The 20,475-nt window shown below is 32.3% G+C and overlaps 1 protein-coding gene across 5 annotated transcripts in view; it reads left to right on the forward strand.

Annotated features, from left to right (window-relative positions):
• The first annotated feature begins 3,206 nt into the window (after positions 1-3,206).
• LOC148280910 (uncharacterized) overlaps positions 3,207-20,475 on the forward strand; it is a 150,053-nt gene continuing 132,784 nt past the window's right edge. Inside the window, exons 1-2 of one of the 5 annotated variants that reach the window (XM_088227568.1) lie at positions 3,207-3,409; positions 14,575-14,867. In XM_088227568.1, the coding sequence (XP_088083694.1) occupies positions 14,804-14,867 (64 nt within the window). In that variant the 5' untranslated portion in view covers positions 3,207-3,409; positions 14,575-14,803. The remainder of the gene's footprint in view (positions 3,410-14,574; positions 14,868-20,475) is intronic. The other 4 variants (XM_088227567.1, XM_088227570.1, XM_088227569.1 and 1 more) reach the window with 4 other exon arrangements.

Raw genomic sequence — 20,475 nt, forward strand, 5'->3', positions numbered from 1 at the left:
TCTGTTCCCAGCAATCGCCTTCCTTTCAATATCTTTCACAGACATTCCATCCCTAGTAAACATACTTCCCAGATACACAAATCTCTTTACTTTTTTTAGTATAACTCCATTCACAGTGATTTCACATTAAGTCATACTTTCATTTCTTTCAAAAACCATCACATTCGATTTATCGACATTCATCAGCAAATCGCTTCCCTTGCATACATCGTAGACCTTTGTTAACAAGAATTACAGTTCGTCTTTGTCGTTAGCAAAAAACACGGCATCGGCTTAAGTTTTTGTAATACTAAAATAACATTAAATATTTTTTTTGAAAATCGTATTTTTACGTAAAGTACACCCCTATTGGTAAGAGAAGCAGAGTTTGACATTTGCAAAAAAAATCTTTATTTGAAAATTAATTATTTCAAGGTTTTTAATTCAATCATAAACAAGTACATAGGTACCTACTTACCAATAAAAATTTTCACCATCTTTCTAGCGTCCATCCGTTTATCATTATAAAGTAAAGTTTTGTTAGTATACTTAATAGTGTTTAATCTTTAGAGGAAACGCGGTGTAATTTTACTTCATACAAACGTATTCTCGTATTTTTACCTACCTTAACTATGGACTATAACAGCAACAGTATAAGTATTTAACATCATTTTTTTTATTTAAAAAAATATTATGGGAACTAGAACCATCGAAAATCCCGTATAAATACCTAGTTTTATCCGCTGTCTTCGGGCGCACGGTATAAAAATATGATCACTATTTTTTTAAATACAAGACCTAACAATACAGAAAATTTTATTCTGTTTAACAAATAACAGAACAGGTTCAGTTTTGAGGTGTGGAAAACGGGATAAAGAAACGTCGGTTTCGTCAATTTTACTCAGGCATAAACGGTCCAACATGCAGTTGTCTTTTTTGCAGTATCGGGGAAGGAATCTGCAAGACAGTGACATAAAAACAATCATCAAACTCCTATTTATCATTTTTTTCTGCTACCACATATCCTCTCAATTTATGTAATCTTTACAAAACTCGTCTCTAAAATTAATTAACAGATCAGCTAGAATTGATAAGAGGTACCCGAACTTTTTAAAAAGCAGGGGTGCCTGTCCGTAAATGCTATTCTATGGCTCAAATTTGTTACTTTATATCGATTTGATAGTAACTACCAGAAAAGGTATATACACACACATAATACAAGCCTAGCACAACGTAAAGGTTTGTCAGTACCGAGGTTCGTAAACAAGTATAGCCAAAGAACACTTCATTATACAATTCTTAAAATTTTCAACAAGATTCCTAAGCAGATCCTAAAAAATAATTAAAAGGCTAATTTGTAACAAGGCTTTATATTGATTATTATTTTATGTTAAGTCATCTATTTGAATTTTTTTAAATATTTTTTTCGAAAAAAATATGTATTCTTTTAGTTTTTAATAATTTTTATATTGCTTTTTAAATTTTTTCTTTGTAAAGAAAAAAAAAGAAACCTTTTAGCTTTTCGCTACTATCCATGGCCCTGTTTTAGGTCCTGTCGGATATACAAATCTAGTGCCTTCCAAGAAAAATTTCAAGGATTAAAAAAAAAATGTAATGATTTCGGTTAGTTGATCATGTCCAAACAATTTAATCCCAGTCAGTGAAGAATCTACTTCCCTCTTTTTCTCAATCCAATGAAGTGCATATTATGTTCTTCTAGATTAGGTACCTTCTTTTAGCACAAAAGTGCTAAGGCTACCAGATTACAGGGAACGGAACGTCTTTGGACAACTTTCCTTGTTTGGAAAGGAGCAATTTTTTAGAGTATGTGGTCACCGCCATGGAGACTTATGTCCTCAGATGCTGTGTGCGGTTTGTGTTGGGCAAGCTGTCCCATGGCCATGTTGCGGACTTATAAATCAAAGGTTTGAAAACCCGCTTGACCAAAACGTGATTCTCATTTATAACACAGAAATTGACAACTGTTTGAAAAGCAAAAACTTTTTAAGCGTTGCCTGGTCTGTAGTTGAAATAATTGAGTCCGATAAATCTCACCCGTATCAATAAAGCACTTCACAAAAATACAGCAGATGAAAAAATGTAGGCAATATTTATGTTTTAACATAAGCAGAATGGTCAATTTTACACAATGTGTAAAATGGTCTTTAATCAGTCAACTATCCCATCTCAACACACGATTTCTAATCCCATGGAGTTAAGACTTATGTCTCAAATAATGTACAATAAACTTACGTATGTAAATAAATAAATAAATAAATGACAGATAATCATCATCATCATTTACTTTTCGCACCTAATGGCGGATAGGATACTGCATAAGTACATTAATCGCAGCGTTTCTTGGTTATTTTTGTTACATGAAGGTAAGATGATCAGTTTTACGCTTCAGGTACCAGTCCAGGGATTATAAAATATTCTAGTACAAAAACACTATTTTAAATTAATATTTTATATCAACCACGTCGGTAATCGAACCCGAGACCTCTTGCATAGGAGGCAAACGAGCTGACGATTACACCACGAGGCAGACAAATAATAAGCACTCTAAATGCCTACCTAGACTTGCCCCTTCCCTTCTCTAAAATATTTTTCATCTCTGTTGCAACGTGTTTTATTGTGATGAAATAACTTTAAAAACACAAAATGGGACTAAAGATGTGAAAGATCGGGATTCGAACCTCAGACCTATGATCGTAAGTCCGCGATACTACCACAACCTGACTCAATTGCAACCCACAAAACAGAATGTAACATTTTTGATTGTATCATTTTAATCGTTTTCTTTTTTTGGAACCATATTATGTTTTTTATTGATCCATTATCATGAATTTATGTGTAAACTGTCACAATTTTTCAGCAACAAAGCGTGAAATCCCCTTTTGAACGCGAATTTAAAAACACTGTTCTTTACAATATTTCAAAAATAAAATAACGGTTTTAAATGCAGCATAAATTCCCTACCGACGGTAAATTGTTTTTCAGGAAAATATCACTGAAAATCAAATTCAAGCTACCGTGGACAAAACGGCGAACAGAGTAAAAAAGATTAAACTTAAAAGAAAAACGTGTAAAACACGTCGTGAGAATATGGCGAAGAGAAAAGTAATTGTTACAACGTGCCACGAGCTTTCGGTGTCAGTACGTTCAGCGCAGACGGAGTTAAGAAGCAACAGTCTTATAATAAACTTTAGCTTTCATTCGCCTTCAGTTATCAGCCGGTCGCCGAGGCGTGAGCACGCCAGTCGAGAGTTCCACTGCGTTCGCAGAGCGTGTTCTAAACTTGATCCGTATCGGTTCGTGAATCAAATCTCCGCAACCACTTCGTGCAGACGGGAAGGAAGTTCGCAACTACGTTGTAAACGGTTGAAGTTTACAGGAAAATAGTTAAATACCTCTTGCGGTAATTCAAGTAAAGTCCAAACTCTTGTTCTTTGTACAAAATACAATATTTTTCAAACATCATAAACATTTTCTCAGAATGTCTAAGTCTAGTACATAAGTAGGTACTTTAAAAAAGCTTTTTGTGATATTAAATATCTCAAGTATATATGTCTTCAACAACAGTTTTGTTTTTTTCGTGTGTTTTTCATAATAAGTAATTGTTTGCGGATATTTATGAGGCCGTGTTTATTTATTTTTTTTCATTATCAGTGTAATTTTTTAGAATTATTTAGGAGCCCAAAGTTCATTTAAAATAAAAACGGTTCCTTTATTTTTACATGTTGCGGTAATTTATGAAATATACCTCAAAAGTAATAACGGTAATTTGTTTGTTGTATACCAGATGCGGGGGCACTTTATATTTTAAGTCTCTTTACTCTATGATGTAGAATTTTAAGTCGGCAAATTATTTATTCATCTCGTTTATTTATGGTTTTTTGAGCAATTCGCGTTGATACTAAAGCGGAATAGATATTCTCGCAAATAAAGGTTACAAAGGTAATCTCATTTATTCAACTTTATGAATTATACCGCGTAATGCTCCAGAATTTGAATGCGGTTGAGTTCACTGACCGCGTCACAGGACTCCGGAGTAATTAATTGGATTTGTAGTTCAACATGAAATTTCGTTACGAGAAACCTTTGACTTTAAAGTTTCTTTTTAAATTTGAGCGCATTGTACATTATTCACCTCTCACCACTCGCTAGTAATATAAGTGAAGTGAGTATACAAAACGGGAAAGTAATTCAACCGCTTCGTTTTCGAGATGCAAATGAATTTGGCTTGCAGGTACCTTCTGTATAATATATATGTAGGAACACCACACCGTATTATTACACTACAAACCCAATTGTTGAACGTCTAATGAACTTTAACTGACAGCGCGGTAATGAAGTTCGCTCGGCTTTTCTTTAGATTAACGGTTGAACGTACATTGGATAAATAGCCGAGATACCTGTTTGATGTCTAGTTCAAATCCAACTGATGGTTGAGCAGATCGGATAGATAATGGTTTTCCTTCCAGTTCGCTGTTGAGCGCATATTATATAAATGGGGTTAAGATTGTAAGCAGCATTTCTCGATGTTTTCTTTCCGTAATGGCGTGTAGAGGCTTTCGTTCGCTTGACATTTTAAAGGACTGCCGCGGATACAGTTGACATTCTCGGGTGGGTTGTCTGTTATTGTCTTTCAGAAACTTCTCTTCAACTAATAGAACAAAGAAAACTCGGTTTTAGAAACGTTTTCTATATCCCTCGCCCATTCGAGGGGTATTTTATTTTTCTTTGAGTGGTCATTCAGCGCAATATATTATGTGCCAACCGACATGTTGTTTTATGGCTCGTTTCCTTTCGACTTATGAACCCAATGTTTTTATTAAAGTTTTATCTGAGCACGCCACTGTTACGCTTGACTTATCACCCAACAGAATTTTATTTGAAAATTTGATCATTCTTGCCTTTTATGTATTGCGATTTTAATTATTTGAGCGGTGTGAGAATTCTCGCCGTTAACGTATTGTTTTTTAAAGAGAAAATATTTTAACGTGATTGCATGTTTGATAAAGGTTTAGCCTGTGGTTGCACATTAGCCTTCTAATCTGGCTTTCAAGGTTCGATTTCAAAATTAGTTTTAGATTTTACTGCGATAATTTCAAATGAAAAATTGAATAAGTTACGTGCGCACCATATTTTAATGTTAACTCTTTTTTTCATATGGCCAAATATTCACCGTCTTGAATACATAATTTTTAGTATAATGCAACTTGTTACTTTTTATTTCAAAGTGTATTTTAGAGTCAAAAATTTACTTGTTTCTGCGTTTTATTAAATCATAAAAAAAATACAAAAGCTCCCAATAAAACAATTTCCATGTAGTCAATATTTTCATTAGATTGACATCAGTTGTCAAACAATTCTCACGAATTGTTTATTTTTGTATTTGTAAAAATAAAATGAAGTGTTCAGTAGACTCAAATTGGTGTTTGATTTCTTATATTATAAGTTTTAATACAATTATGTGAAAAAAATGTATCCAAATCCTGCATTTTAGAGTCGATGGATACTCTCAGACAAAAATCCTAAAAAAGCATATTTATTCCAAATTAGTCCCCCTTGTGGTGTACTGAGAAAAAAATCCTGTTAAAAGTTCCTGCCAGTTTTTTACTGCAATTTTTCAGTCCTTGAACTAGCGCTCCTGAAGCGTGATACTGATAATCTTGCCTTAATATATATTCAATGATTTCTATCGTGTGAATTCTATAATTTTCTATGTATATTTCTACAATATTTTGCTCATATTGTTTTTTCTCTAAAAATTTAATTCTTAATTTTGTATTATTTATATAAACATTAGCATTTCTTCTTATCATTTTGTTTTATATTTGTTCATAGTTGTTTAAAAAATTTATTCTTAAAGAAAAAAAATCACTGGTATTGAGGGTATCCGAGAGGTGGTGCAAAATATATTTTTAATGTTGGCATTGATAAAAGGTGAAAAATTATCAATAAATTAACACATCTCTGTTTTAATTTTACACGTACACAGTTATCGTATTTGTGAGAAATTCGTACTTACTAATTCGTACTTATTAAAATACAAACTAATTTTTATAAATGTCGAACTAGCATCCATATCGTCATTTTTCTATCCGCACCGTATCCGGAGTATCTGAATCAATTTCATTACATGACGTGGTCAGTCTTACGCTAGTTGTCAATCCGGGGGCAATTAAATATTGCTCTGTAGAACCGCCAATAAAATCAATATTCCCTACAACCTTTCCAGAATTCGAACATAAAACCTCAAGCGCAGTGGGCAAACGCGCCAACCGCTGTCTTTTCTCCACTCGATTTCGTTTTCCAGTACTTTTACCGGAAAGTGGACAGGGAGTCGAAAACACTAGTCCGGGATTCTGTATTTTTTATCCGCTCGGACATAAAGTCTTCATACACTTTGTTGCACCAATAAGATTTTTTTTAATAAAGAAACAAAGTTCATTAAAGTATTTTCCTTCCTTCGTCACATTCTTGCTTCAAAATGTAGATTTTATGAAGAAAATACATTTTTAGAATCGGGGAGAGAAAAATACATGTGCGTAATGTTTGTATATTTCGGAAATTTTATTAAACTTTTTGTTTCTCATAAATGAAGGCTTTTGTATACCCAAAGGGTATGTAACACTCTCCAACTTTATCCCCCTAACAACGTGCATATAATGAGATCTAAGTTTGTCGGAAAGTTAATTAAATTTTTGCTTCACTTAACGATTATGGCTTGGGTATAATAAAAGAACTTGTATTCCTTTTACATACACTTAGCGATTCGTTCAATCGGTACTTCTGTGCCACCCTGTACCACTCAATACATCCCTAGCTTCTATCAGCCATGGTCGAGTTGCTAATTATACCCTTTCAATTAATCAATCATTTCAGCTATCTACGGATATATCGGCCATTTTAAATAGTTGATGACATACTGTCATGTAATTACTGAAATACTAGGTTTCGTTACATAAATAGGTTTGCTTGTTAACGAAACATACGAACTATAATTACTGTTGATGGATTTTAAACAAATCCACTAATTAGTCATCATTTACAAATTACATAACGCGTTTATTGGTAAAAACAGTACATGTTATTAATTCACTAGCAATACAAAAACTGAATTTTTAGTTAAAATAAAAACCAAGGAAATATTCTCAGCTAAAGTAAGCAAAAAAATATTTCTTCTGAAGCACCTTAGTCTGTGATCAAACTACAGTATGCTGTATTAAATATGTTTAAACCTTTAATAAACATTGCTCTTGGATGCGTGACACGATGTTTTGAAATAAAACATTTTAATGTGCCTACTAACACAAACGAAATTAGTATGTTAACTTGTTTCACCGATAGGAACTAACACACGAATATAGGTCTAATTATCAATCGAAATCAATGCACACATTTGTAAATTCAAATATAGATAAATATTATATTACTACAACAGGGTATTTTTTTACGCATCGGGAATAATTTATTTTGTTCAATTCTAGTGATATAAATATAAATGTGTAAGAAATAACAAGTTTTAATTCATAATTTTCGGTTTTAAAAACGAGCACATTCAAAATGGCTTGCGGTTGGCGTCACGTCATTTTAACGCCACACGTCATTCCCGCCGAGTGCGCTTTAAACAAACATTGCTCACAAGTGTGGCGCGCTAATGAAATACTTGCCGTTTGTCGAAATACTAGCTCTTGCTGCTCCGGAGACAGCGTAGGGGAATTAGAGTCGAGAGCCATTGTTGCACTTGATAGTATTCTACAGTGCGAGGTAAGAAATAGACTTTTTTTATCACCACACAAGTCGCATGATGCAAGGGAATTTGAACAGAGGTAGAAACACGACCGTTAAGATGAACAATGACTGAACGCTGACCACTGCACCACGAGGCCGACGAAATGCAGGCAAGGCAAACTGCAAGGCAAGTAGTAGTAAACGAGTGAAACCGATAGGAAGACCCTCGGTCTTTAAAATGTTTTCGGGTATGTGGAGGAATAAACTTTCACTTTCCGTTTGTCTCATTGGGCGCGTAACGTCTCGTTTCATTACCATTGTTTTTTTTTCCTTTTCCAAAAATAATGATAATCTAAAGGGGAAAATGCCCCATTGATAGATTTTAGTTTTCAACAAAGAAGCATTTCTTTTAAATGAGAATATGGAAGTCACGGTATCTACAGAACTTTTTACCGGTCGTGTCGTAAGCTGGTTCAAGTAATATTTTTTTACACCGGGTAAAATTTACCCTTCTGCCTATGTTTAAACATATTTCCATAGATTCCTTCTTATATTATTGTTACCGTCGACCTTAATGAAAAGCGTTACTTATCTGCAGAAATTTATTCTGGGATGATTAGAATTTAAATAAGAGGTCTCTGGAACTAGAGCAGTGTTTTCCAACCTTTTACCATGCGCGCCTTCCCCAACTTTCTCCTTAAATCACTACGCCCCCACCCCCGACATCATTTTTAATTTTAATTCAATTAAACAACCTTGTTAAATAACAATAGGTGTGTTTATTTTTAATCAAACGACGGATAAAAAATCAACTTACAAAAACTTATCATTATAATCAGTTAGAGCACTGGTGCTGTACTTTATAAACTAACGAAAAACTTTAGCCTTACGGAAAATTGGATACAGAAATGTTTTCTTGCGCGCGATAAAAATTAGAGCATTATATTTTACCGTAAGACTTCTTAAAAACGTACGAAAAAAAATATATAAAATATTTTAGCACAAACAAACTACTTTGAACAACGTCACTAGTTCATATAAACTAATCAATGATAAGAGATCTGCGAAAGATATCCGGTTTACTTACCGTAAACGGGAAAATTAGCAAAACTGTCAGATAATTAGTGGTAGATAACCTCTGACGTCACATGCGGAGTAAACTTAGAAATACAAGACTTTGAAAAATCATAGCGCTGATAATGCGATTAATAAAATAAATAAATAAAAGAATTACTCAGTTTAATAGTCTATTTACAAATATTATTTTTTTAAAACCACTGAACTTTCTCGTTAAATAATCTCTGGCTTCACAGTAAATAGTGCACAGTGAAGATAATTTTCAACATGTAGTCGATTTATTTTTTCTTTATTCTCAAAAGAGTTAAGAAGCTACGTCCTTTAAGCAGTGTTTCTTTGCCAACAATATAATAAATGGCATAATTTTAAATATGCAGTTTATTTTTGGAGCCGTTGCCCCCTCTGTGGGTCACTCTACGCCCCCCGAGTGGGGCGCACCCCGCTGGTTGGGAACCCGTGTACTAGAGGGACTCGCAAAATTGGGCTCACTAAACACGGATGTTGTTTTGGGAGCTCGGCAAGCAAAGCAAGACCAAAAGGGAGGGCAAAATACCTATTTGATTGCCTTATATAGCCGATGTGGGTAGGCTCCACGCAACCAAATAATCAGAATAATTATAAATCTAATGCATTAGAAATATAGAAAAACACCACTTTAAACAGTCTGTTTTATTTCATTCTTCCATCTGAAACGCATTTGATGGGCATGAGCATGGTAGACTGAGAGCTATTTTGTAGGTACTTGTTTTTAAACCTGAAAATTATGAATGCTTTTATGCACTTATATTTATATTAATAGAATTGCAATTGCCTGCGCCCATGAAAATTTGCGCAGACAAAACAAAAGCAAAAAATATATGTATTCTCTCAGATAATCAAGCTGCTCTAAATGCACTGAACTCTGTCGAGATCAATTCTAAATTAACCTTGGAGTGCCTACGGGTGCTTGATTGTGTCGGTAAGTGAAACAGTGTGATATTAATTTGGGTACCTGGACAGTCCAAACATCGGCGGTAACGAGGCAGCTGATGAACTGGCAAGGCTGAGAGCTGAGACGGCCTTGATAGGCCCTGAACCCTACTGTGGGTTGCCTAAATGTGCTCCTTGTAATAAACTTAGGTCTTGGGTCAGGAACAAGTGTTATGCTCTGGAAAAAAGTACCCGGTCAGCACCCTGCGAACGAACTGATAAAATTGTTCTCGCAAAGTTTTGCTTTTGACCTAATAAAGCTCAGCTGAAATCAAGTGAGGGTTATCACTAGAGCCCGCTCAGGGCAGTGCAGATTGAACAAACACCTTGCTAGAATGAATAATCTCGAAACTTCTAGATGTAGGTTCTGCAGTGCAGATGAGGAAACACCCATACACATTCTATGTTAATGTGATGCTTTACACCATAAAAGGAGCCTCATTTTCGGGGGACAACTAGTTAAATCTTAGAATGTTCAGAAACTCGCCCCCATCTAATAGCCCGATACTTTACAGATCTGGGCTTAGAGGGGGAGATTTAGCAAAATGTAATCGCCTTCCACCCAGTAGCCAGGCTTTTTTAAAGACCTGGGCTTGGAGAGTGAGAACTATTCACGGGGACCTGTCACAATAGATCTTCACAAGTCGCAGTGACATCAGGAGCTTACACACCACTAGCCCCCACCACTAAAAATAATAATAAGAAAAAAAATGCAAATATTCAATTCACAATTAATAAAACTTTATTCTCAATCTGTTAAACACTATTTTACTACGAATTAACAAGCCATCGGATACACGATGTAACATGTCCCATTAAAGATTACATAAATGCCCGCATGTATATTTTGATTTGTATTTTCGTAATGGTGCTATCTTTAAAATTAACAACAATATATTATTATAATGTTTCATTTTCATGGAACTTTGGTTCATTGCTAAATTGGTACAATAATATATTCAATCGATTCAATTGAACATCAAACTATTTCATTTATTTAGTCGTGCGGAAAACAGTGTTAACCCTTTGTGCCGTAGAGGAATAACATTGTTCTCGGAGCTGCGTTACAGAAAAGAAACATTTTTACTATCAAATTTGTTAAAAACTAAATTAAATCATAATAAACATACAGTCTTCGTAAATTAAAAGTATTTTAAAACACAGCTTCATAATTGCGATAGTGTATGATTACATTGTTAGTTCCATTTCAGCGTATCTTAATAATTTTTGTTACATAAAGGTTAGACGATCAGTTTTACACTTCATGTGCTAGTCCAGGCTGTAAAATAATATTCTTGTGTAAAAACACTTTTTAAATAAATATTTTATGTCTACCACGTCAGGAATCAAACCCGAGACATCTTGCATGGTATGCAAACGCGCTGACCATTACATCACGAGGCCAAAAATTAATTGTAATAATTATAATACTTTTTATTATTTCAAAAACAAATTATTCCTTATTTTACTTTGTTTTGCTGTGTTTGTACTTTGTTTTTCTATGTTTGTCGGCAACCGAAGATAGAAAATTTGTTTTTTAATTAATTTATTTTTCAGTAGGATCTTTCCACGTTTTTTACCAATGGTTTTTTTTTTATTACTTATTTATTTATTTATTTATTTATTTATTTATTTATTTATTAACGGACATTGTCCATGTATACAATTTATAAGGTTTAAATATTACAATAAAAGAATAGTTTAAAACATTTAAAGAAAAAAGAAAGAAGCATTGACAAACATAAGGGACATCGAGACAAAATCTGGACTATTTATGTAGTGCTCGTTTAAATCGTTGTAAACTTAAACCAAAAAAGTCCAGATCCTGTCTTGAGTTAACAATACGACAAAGGCGGGTCATTGGAGAATTTAGGCCATAGTTTGTTCTATGCTGATCGATGAACAGTACTTCATTGTTTCTCAATCTACGAGTCGGGATATTGAATTTTACTTGTCCCAGTAATGATGGAACATCGATTATACCATTTAGTATGCCGAACATATATATGGAGTCAATATTAGTTCTACGTTTTTGTAGACTAGAAATATTACGATGGTAATACTATTTTCTCCGTACGACGCGACGTCGAATAAATTGTCTACAATGGTTTAAACTCATATTTTAAATTACTTTAAAACGAGATGTTTTGTGCCCTATGGGACAAACGTCACGTATTACGTTACCGTGCCATTTTCGTACGCAATGTTTGTTAGAAGCACTCTTAGCGGACATGAAGTGTGACGTCAAACTGACGTGTCACCAACTGTTAGCGGTTTTGTATGTGCTTGTGCCTAAACATAAAAATCATAATTGAAAACTTGTTTAAAACACATCAACATTGTTAGCCGATTTTTTGCTAATCTCTGCATGTCCAAAACCAAGGCGGAAAACCATTTTTTTATTTTGTTGCAAAATTACGTCTTAAAGAATTACAATGCGAATTTCGATGGATGTGGTAACGGGGAAAACGGAGCAAGGCATGGTATGATCAAACTTATCAAATAAGTACTTGAATATGTACATGTCAAAAGTAAAAAATAATCAGCGTGCGCATAAATGCAGACGATGCGAAGTCTATGCAAAGTTAAAGTGGTGTGGCGTACAATCTTCTCTGTTTATCCTTACGGAAAAACGGCTTCATGCTTTGTTTGTTTGTTTGACAAATCAAAATGGATCCACAAAGGGTTGAAGGTTAGTTCGTTAGCTAGTTAAAATTATTGCTTAAGACAAGTCAAACAACACGTAACTCTGGGGTTCATATTTACATAAGTGTACGTTGGTATCTAACTGCCGACCTCCAGTTAGCAAAATTCAATAATTTGGTAAGCGTGCTAATTGTTTCACTAAGTATCTATTTAGATCCGTTTGATCGCTTTAAGTTACGCCAAATCTCTCCACTGTGTGTATTCACGAACAAAACTTTGAACAAGAGATTTACTGAACGCCTCCTTGAACACATTTACGGAACAATACCATTATTGAAATATATGATATCTCATTTTTATGCAGAATAGTAACCTTTGTCTTACTGGGGGAGCCCAATCCAATTAGCACTTGGAGCGTTTTCTTTTTCATTTCCAATGAATAACTTTTAAAAGTTCATTGATAATTCCAGATAAGTCCTGAAAGCATTTATTAAATTTACATGAATGAAAAATTTCATTTTATAAAATTATATAATAGTATGAAACATTTTATATCATATTTCATTTGTTTAAAACTCGTTATCATTGCCATTTATTTATTGGCACCTAATTGTGCATAGAGCACTGAATTTGGACTTCCATCGCATCTCGATAATTTATTACGTACAAAATTTCAAAATGATCGTTCTTACGCTTTCAATATTGAGCAAGAGATTGTGCAATATATCAGTACAAAATAGATCATTATTTCATTGTTGTACTACCGGAAATTGAAACTCCTTGATGGTAGAAAATGTGCTTACTAAACCTAACCTTATCTAACCTAACCTCAAACACGGTTTGTTTAAAGTTACTTGGTGAATTTAAATATAATGCCAATCTGATTCAGAAGAGTCCTTATTCAAGACCTTTGAATATCAGCGTTCTGATACCAAAGGTAAAGACATTTATTTTTTATGAGTTTCAACAAAATGAAATGTATTGTTTTTCAATCACACATTACCAATTTTGACAATTTTAAAAATAGTTATAAATAATTTCAAAACAATGAAAAAATAAATAAAAAATCAGTCTTTTGATTGGATCTATAAGTGTCAACATCTAAATGTAATATTACAGGAGATTTATTATTTTTGACATTATTTTGAACTATTTGACATCTTTGATAACAAATATCAATTTTTAAATCGACACATAAACGTGTGTCTAAAATAGTTAAATGTACATGTTTTTTCATTGACATCGACCCTCTAGAAAATGGTGGCATAAAAGTATGAAATGTGACATTGGCCCTTTTTATCCAAGCCGCAGAATTTTCATTACAAATAAACACTGAATTAACTTCATTGCTACATTAAACAAGTGAAAAATAAGTTTTTCAAAAGGAAAAATATTTACGTCTGGTTTGAGTGATCGCTGTGTAGTATTTACAATTCTGCTGAACATTTTTTTTAGATTAAAAAAAATATCCCACTAAGCCCATTTGAGAGGCTTTAGCAGTAGGGAAAAAGAGAATATGTAAAGAAGCTATGAAAATACAGCACAACACCCAGAATAACCTGGAAAAAAAACTTATTTTCTTGCCAATGGTGGAAATCGATCCCGGGACGCCAGTTTAACAATCGTTTTCTTAAGAAATGCGCCACTGCACGTGCGCCTTTCTAAAATCTGCATTTAGTGAATTGAAACATCTGTATTGTAATTAACCTTTCACACGTATTTTAACGGCCATGATAAGTTATATCTAAACCTACAAAAAAATGTTTGAAAAATATTGTATTTGAAAGCAAATTGATCAATTAGGCAAAATGATATGATAACGTCACATATCGCACCCCTCCGTCAAGGGTGTCGTAAGTCAAAAATACCGTGTTTTTAGTAAAATATAAAATGAAATGAAATGTGGAATGTAGTACACTGTGCAAAACTACCATAACAAAAATCATAACTGCATGTACACAATCGTTTTCTTACATGATATTTATCTATCTTTTACAATTCGTCAAGACTGCAAAAATACAAAATATAGCAGTCGTAACATATGTATTCTCTGTCAAAATTAACAATTAAAGACATTTTTAAAGAAATAATTGTTGTTCGTGAATGTAAATTGTATAAAAATATAAATTTATTAATTAAGTGGTCTTATATTGATCTAAGGTCAAAAATTGTGAGTCGAATTAGAACAAACCAAAAAATCGTTTTTCTCAGTTTTACGCATTTAGACGTGTGGCACTCTGGACAGGGGGTGCGATATATGCATTAATCAGATTTCATTAAAAAAAACTTATATATTTAAATCAACATAAATTATACTGATGTGAACAAAAAGTGAATCAGACGAAATTGTAATTATTGTGAGTAAATAAAGTGCAAAGATCTGACGAAGATGAGTATCGAGCTCCAAAACCATTTCAAGAGGAATCTTATGTTTTTCCCCATTCTGTTATATGGTGAGTATTCTCTATAGCAATTAATATTTGAACACGCCAACACATTACACATAGGTGTAATAATTTTACCCTAAGAATATACAAATCGCGTGTCGATCACTTTAGCACTCACACGCCATCTATGTATACATCACACAACACTATTAGTAGTGCTAATTTCAACAATATTTCTTTTCTATTTTCATGAAAAACCTAAATTGCTTTTTATACACAATAATACGAGTATGTTCATGTTTGTACTTCCATTATTTAACCGTTATTCATAACGTATCCTAATACAGGAAAAAAACAGTATTTCTAGATTATTAGGGCTTTTATATTGAATTTAATACGACGGGGAGTGAATAATCTACAGTTCACACACGATACATGTTTAAATATGTGACAAACGTTGACCTTAGTTTTTTTTGTATTTTTAGGAAGCCCTTAAGAACCGTTTTCAGTCGAGCAATATTCGCCATAGCTACCCAGATATCTACATTCTTGAAGCGACCCGAAATATTTATTTAGGATCAAATTAAAATTTTAGTTACAAATAAAGCGATATACGTTGAATAAGGCACAAAAGTAAAATACCACAATAATCATTTAAGTTTTTTTAATAAGTAATAAAATTATTGTAGACTCTTTTTTTGTTATTGCTAAAAAAAATAGACGTTTTGTATCGAGTCTTTTTGAATACACACAGCCAGCTATATTAAAAGTGGTTTATTATCAAGTGTTTTAACCCGCCAGTAGTGAAGTAAAAAATTGTAACGGGAGTGGTGAGACGAGGTTTAAGAAAACCTATAACTAAATACCAGATTTAAATAAAACGAAATAGTTGTAAGCAAAATAAAACATTTTGATTTATAACAGTTGATTTAATATATATTTTAAATCAAGCAATTGAGTTATGGTCCTGCGGCCAGTATTTCGGACCACTCAAATATCCGAAGTTCGAAAACATTATCTCAACTTGATACCCATTTTCTTTTTTTTCATTGGACTTGTTTACAACTCGTTGAAAATGGGCCCAAAATTAAAATATTTGTGTAAATTTTAAGAAAGGAAATATTTTATGTTTAAATATTGTGATAAATAATGATGTGTTTTGATCAAATAAACGAGGTTTTTTTTTAGGAATATTTTTTTTTATTTTTTTTTATTTATTGGGGATATCTACAGTAATACATGTAACAAAAATATAACAAATAAAATATACAGAGAATAAAACCAATGGCATATATCCACAGAAATATATTAAATTCACGTACAATACATACTAGTATTTGTGTGAATGTAAGTGAGTGAGAGGGTGGGTGAGTGGGTGTTATTTTAGAATGAAGGTGGACATGTGTGTAAATATTTCACAAGTGTCAAGTCAAGTCAAAAAGAATTTTCTCGAACTTTTCTTTATGTGTGACTTTTGGGGAGACCAAACAGAAGAGGCGTACTCGAGCAAAATGCGAACATGAGCAAAATAGAACATTTTAATACACGCGATACCTTTAAATTCCTGACATGTACGAAGTACAAAACCAAGGTTTCTATGTGCACGGGGCAGTATGTCATCAAAGTGATTCTCAAATGTAAGTTTGCTATCAAGAATAACGCCCAGATCGCGTACGGTATCAACTCTCCGAACAGGTTGATTTTCTAATATATAATGATATGGGATGGGATGTCGACCTCGCGAAAAATAAATAAGCAAACACTTTGATACATTGACGTTAATACGATTTTTCAAATTGTATTCTGTCAAACGGTTTAGATCATCATTTAAACATGAATATATTTTTTAAGAAAACTAAATAATTACTCATATTATAAATTTACCCTAAGTCATAACTTAGTTTTGTTAAGGAGAGAGTAAAAACACATTTTATTTCGGTAACTAATTGTGGCGAAGTTTTTTTTAATTAAAAAAAATGCGACACTATGAATACACAAGTTTCACGCCAAATTATTGTTTTTAACCCTTTGTGAACTTAGGAGTTTAAGTAAGAGTAACGGCATATGAATTTATTTTTTAACATAAACAAAAAAAAAACAGATATTTCACATACCTCCACTTACTACTAGCGCTTGCACGTAATTGAAATTTGTACGTTATAGTTTAACAAAATTGTTTTGTTAGTGAAAGGTTCAGAGAGTTTCAAAAGAATCCGTCAACCCAATACTGCGTATTTTACGAAAACCTTTTTTCTGGGTACCTAACACCCCACCTCACCATTGCCGGGTTAATAACATAAAGATAAAAGAAAAACATTATTTTTCCCCAGCCAATTTCGTAGCACATACAAACGTTATGTGTATAATTTGATTACGGACTTTTATTTGCTTATTTGGGACTCCTTTGTTATTTGAATGAAAAAAATAAATTTAGAAATAAAATAATAAGTCTCGCTTTTCTTTAGATTGGAACAAGATTTTAATGAATTTGGTAGCGTTTTAAAAAAGAATCGGTTTATACAAGGATTTTTGGACATATTCGTTTAGAAAATATAAATTTTTGATTCAGTTTTCAGAGATATTTTTTTTTACTAACAGTCTGTTTTAAAAACACTTAAAATTAAATATAAATATTTACTTCACCACTTTATTATCCAATATTCTGATGTACCTTTATTAGTTGATGTCACTGTTTGTCTGTGTCCAGGCAGATGAAGAATACAGTCAGATGTGTGAAAATTTTCGACTCGATAGCTTCTCTAAGATAAAAATTGTAAGTTGACCTCGTAGTACAGTAGTTAGCGGAATTACCTACCATTTTAGAGGTCCTAGGATCGATTTCTGAAAGGTTTGAATTGAAATATTTTGAAGTTTTTGGACTGGTGCCTTAAACTTAAGACTGATCACCTTACCTTCATGTAACAGATCATTTTAATACTTATAGGAGAATAATGATGATAATTAAGAAATTAGTCCATAATGATCGTATATGAAATGTTATGTGTTTTGCCTATTCTTTTTATTTGCAGGCGCTGTGCGTGAACACAATTTATTAAAACGTGGATCGGTTGAACTTGGATATAAATAATGTTTTTTTACACGCGGCAAAACTAGCAGAACTCACCGACGAGAACTTGTGACGTCACGAGCGGAGTAATTTCAAAATTACAAAACTTTGAAAAATCATAGCGCTGATAATAATACCATAAAAGTTTTTGAAAAAAAAATGTCTGAGTTTGATAGTCTATTGACAAAAAATAAATAAAAACCACTGAGCTTCCTCATTAACTTAATTAACAGGATTTGTTCAATTTTATTCCCGGTTCTAAAAATACTTTATATTTCTAAAACTTACAAGGAAACAAATAGTCGAAAGCTCTTTATACCATAACTTGTTTCCCATTTTATTATTTTTGACTTAAAGAAAATGTTTTTGTTGATCATTAGAACGCTTATATCTTTTTTTCGCATTTAAAAGTAGTTGGAAACAATTTTTAATATCATAGATTTAAATTGTTTCTTAGTTGATATATATATTTATACAAATACATGGTATTTTGTTTTGTAGTTTATCCTAAATATGCATTACTCATGTCAAATTTCATATGTTTATAAACTAGTTAAAATAAAAAATATATTAAAAGATCATAAATTATCATCTCCTTTATCTTAAACACCGTGTATCTCTATTTGAGGCTAGTCTCATCAAAAAAAGGTAAAAAACAACTTATTTTACAACTTTTAACTATGATGCCCTCCATCTAATATGTCTTTTGTAATGCTACGGTCCTGAGATGGGTTTTCAAGAGTTACGAATAACATTATTATTTAACAATAAACTATTCCGCATTTTTTTTAAGAATGGTCAAAATTACGTCATTGAATAACTTTTGTTTAGTTTTTTTTTTAATCTATAAATCGTGCGATATCGCATGCATAGTTTTAACAGAAATCAATTTAGATAGGGAGGAAGAAATAGCCTTAAGGCAATATGCCCGCTTTTATTCGTATATATGTCGTATATCATATCGTCATTGCACATCAAATATGGGCCATATGACTTGATTTAAAAAAAAAAACTTAATCGAAAATAACACTTCCGTGTATGGACGAAGTAGAAAAAATACAGTGTGTTTCAATAAAGTAATATATTTATTAAAAATACTTATGACTTTATGCCAAAAAGTCGCATATTAATGATTTTCTCAGAATGTGCTTCGAGTCACATAGCCCATATTTAATGAGCAACGACGATACTGAATATGTATATAAAGTGTAAAAATAAATCAACTCTGCACTTTAGATGGTAAAACATGGGAGTCCCTTTTTTGTCATTTTAACGTTAAAAATTCAGAAATTATCGCACTTGGCTTTTTTATTTAAATGGAATTATAATACCAAAGTCATTTTCTGACAGAAAAATGCTTTTTTTAAATGGAAATAAAAATCTGAAGTCGACTATGTTTTAATGCAAAAAACATCAGTCGTCCTAGTTACATTATTTAGATATGTACTTTTACAATTTTTAAATAATGTTGTTTATTTATAATAAAAGTTCTATATTGATTGAAATTATTTGGTTCAAAAGTTATGGTGTTTTGTTAATCGTCCAGTCACAAAATCTTGTTTCCTGAACATTTCGTTCAATTCCCGTGGTATGTTCTTTAGGGTACATAATTAATAAAATAAATCGTGTATTTTAGATATGCAGCATTCAAATGTAATCACTGTACAATTTTTTTTTATTAAGTCATTTATTTATTCATATTTTTTCTATTATAAACTGTAATTAATAATAAAAATAATGTGACCTCACTGGGGTTACCCGTGCCGAGGACACTTAACAGTATAGTTTTACATTTGAGAATAAATAAAGAAGACTAACTTAATAAACAGAGATAATTAACAAAATGTTCAGACAGTTTTAAACACTACGTATTTATGTTTATAGTTAATTTCAGTAGTCAGATGGCAGAAGGGACCATCTGCAATTTTTTCGGTTTTTTAGTTTTCTTCCACAAAAGTCTTAAATAACTCTTATCTACAGTGTATTAAAATATTACATCTCAACATGCACTACAAATGAAGTTCCAAAAAAACCATTTGAATTTGTTCGAATAAAAAATGTGGCAAAAAAACCATCTGCAGATATACCTTTCTGCCACCAAAACGTGTATTCAAATTATTTGTTTCTATGAACCATTTGCCAGTTGGTTCTTTTGCCATCAAATTATTTAAGTATTATTTACAAATGGTATCCTAGCGAAGTTTTCACGTTGCTGTTAGCGTATTCAAAAATATACCTTATGGTGAACTTTTAGTACAGCTTATAATCGGTAATTGCATATCTGCCGGTGAAGGCTTGTAACTACATTCACTTCGGTTTGCCGGGATTTTGCTGTCACATTAGCGGGTCGTTTTGTTTACTCATATTCGCTAGCGTTATTCAAAGCATTGTTGTAGTTGTTTTTATATAGCGATTTAAACCTTTATATACATATTTTACAGTTCATATACATATAAGGGCGAGCATATTACCTGAAAACTATTTCTTCCTACCTAACCATACCGTAACTGATTTTACAGTAACAAAGATATTATGATGTGGATGTTGTTTAATAATAGTGTGGACTATTTAATTGCGATGTCGAAATGAAATGAATTAATGACAAGT

This window comes from Micrasema longulum, unplaced genomic scaffold (assembly GCF_059751315.1).
Source record: "Micrasema longulum isolate JH-2025_06_02 unplaced genomic scaffold, ASM5975131v1 h1tg000511l, whole genome shotgun sequence".
In the NCBI taxonomy this organism is placed as follows: Eukaryota; Metazoa; Arthropoda; class Insecta; order Trichoptera; family Brachycentridae; genus Micrasema; species Micrasema longulum.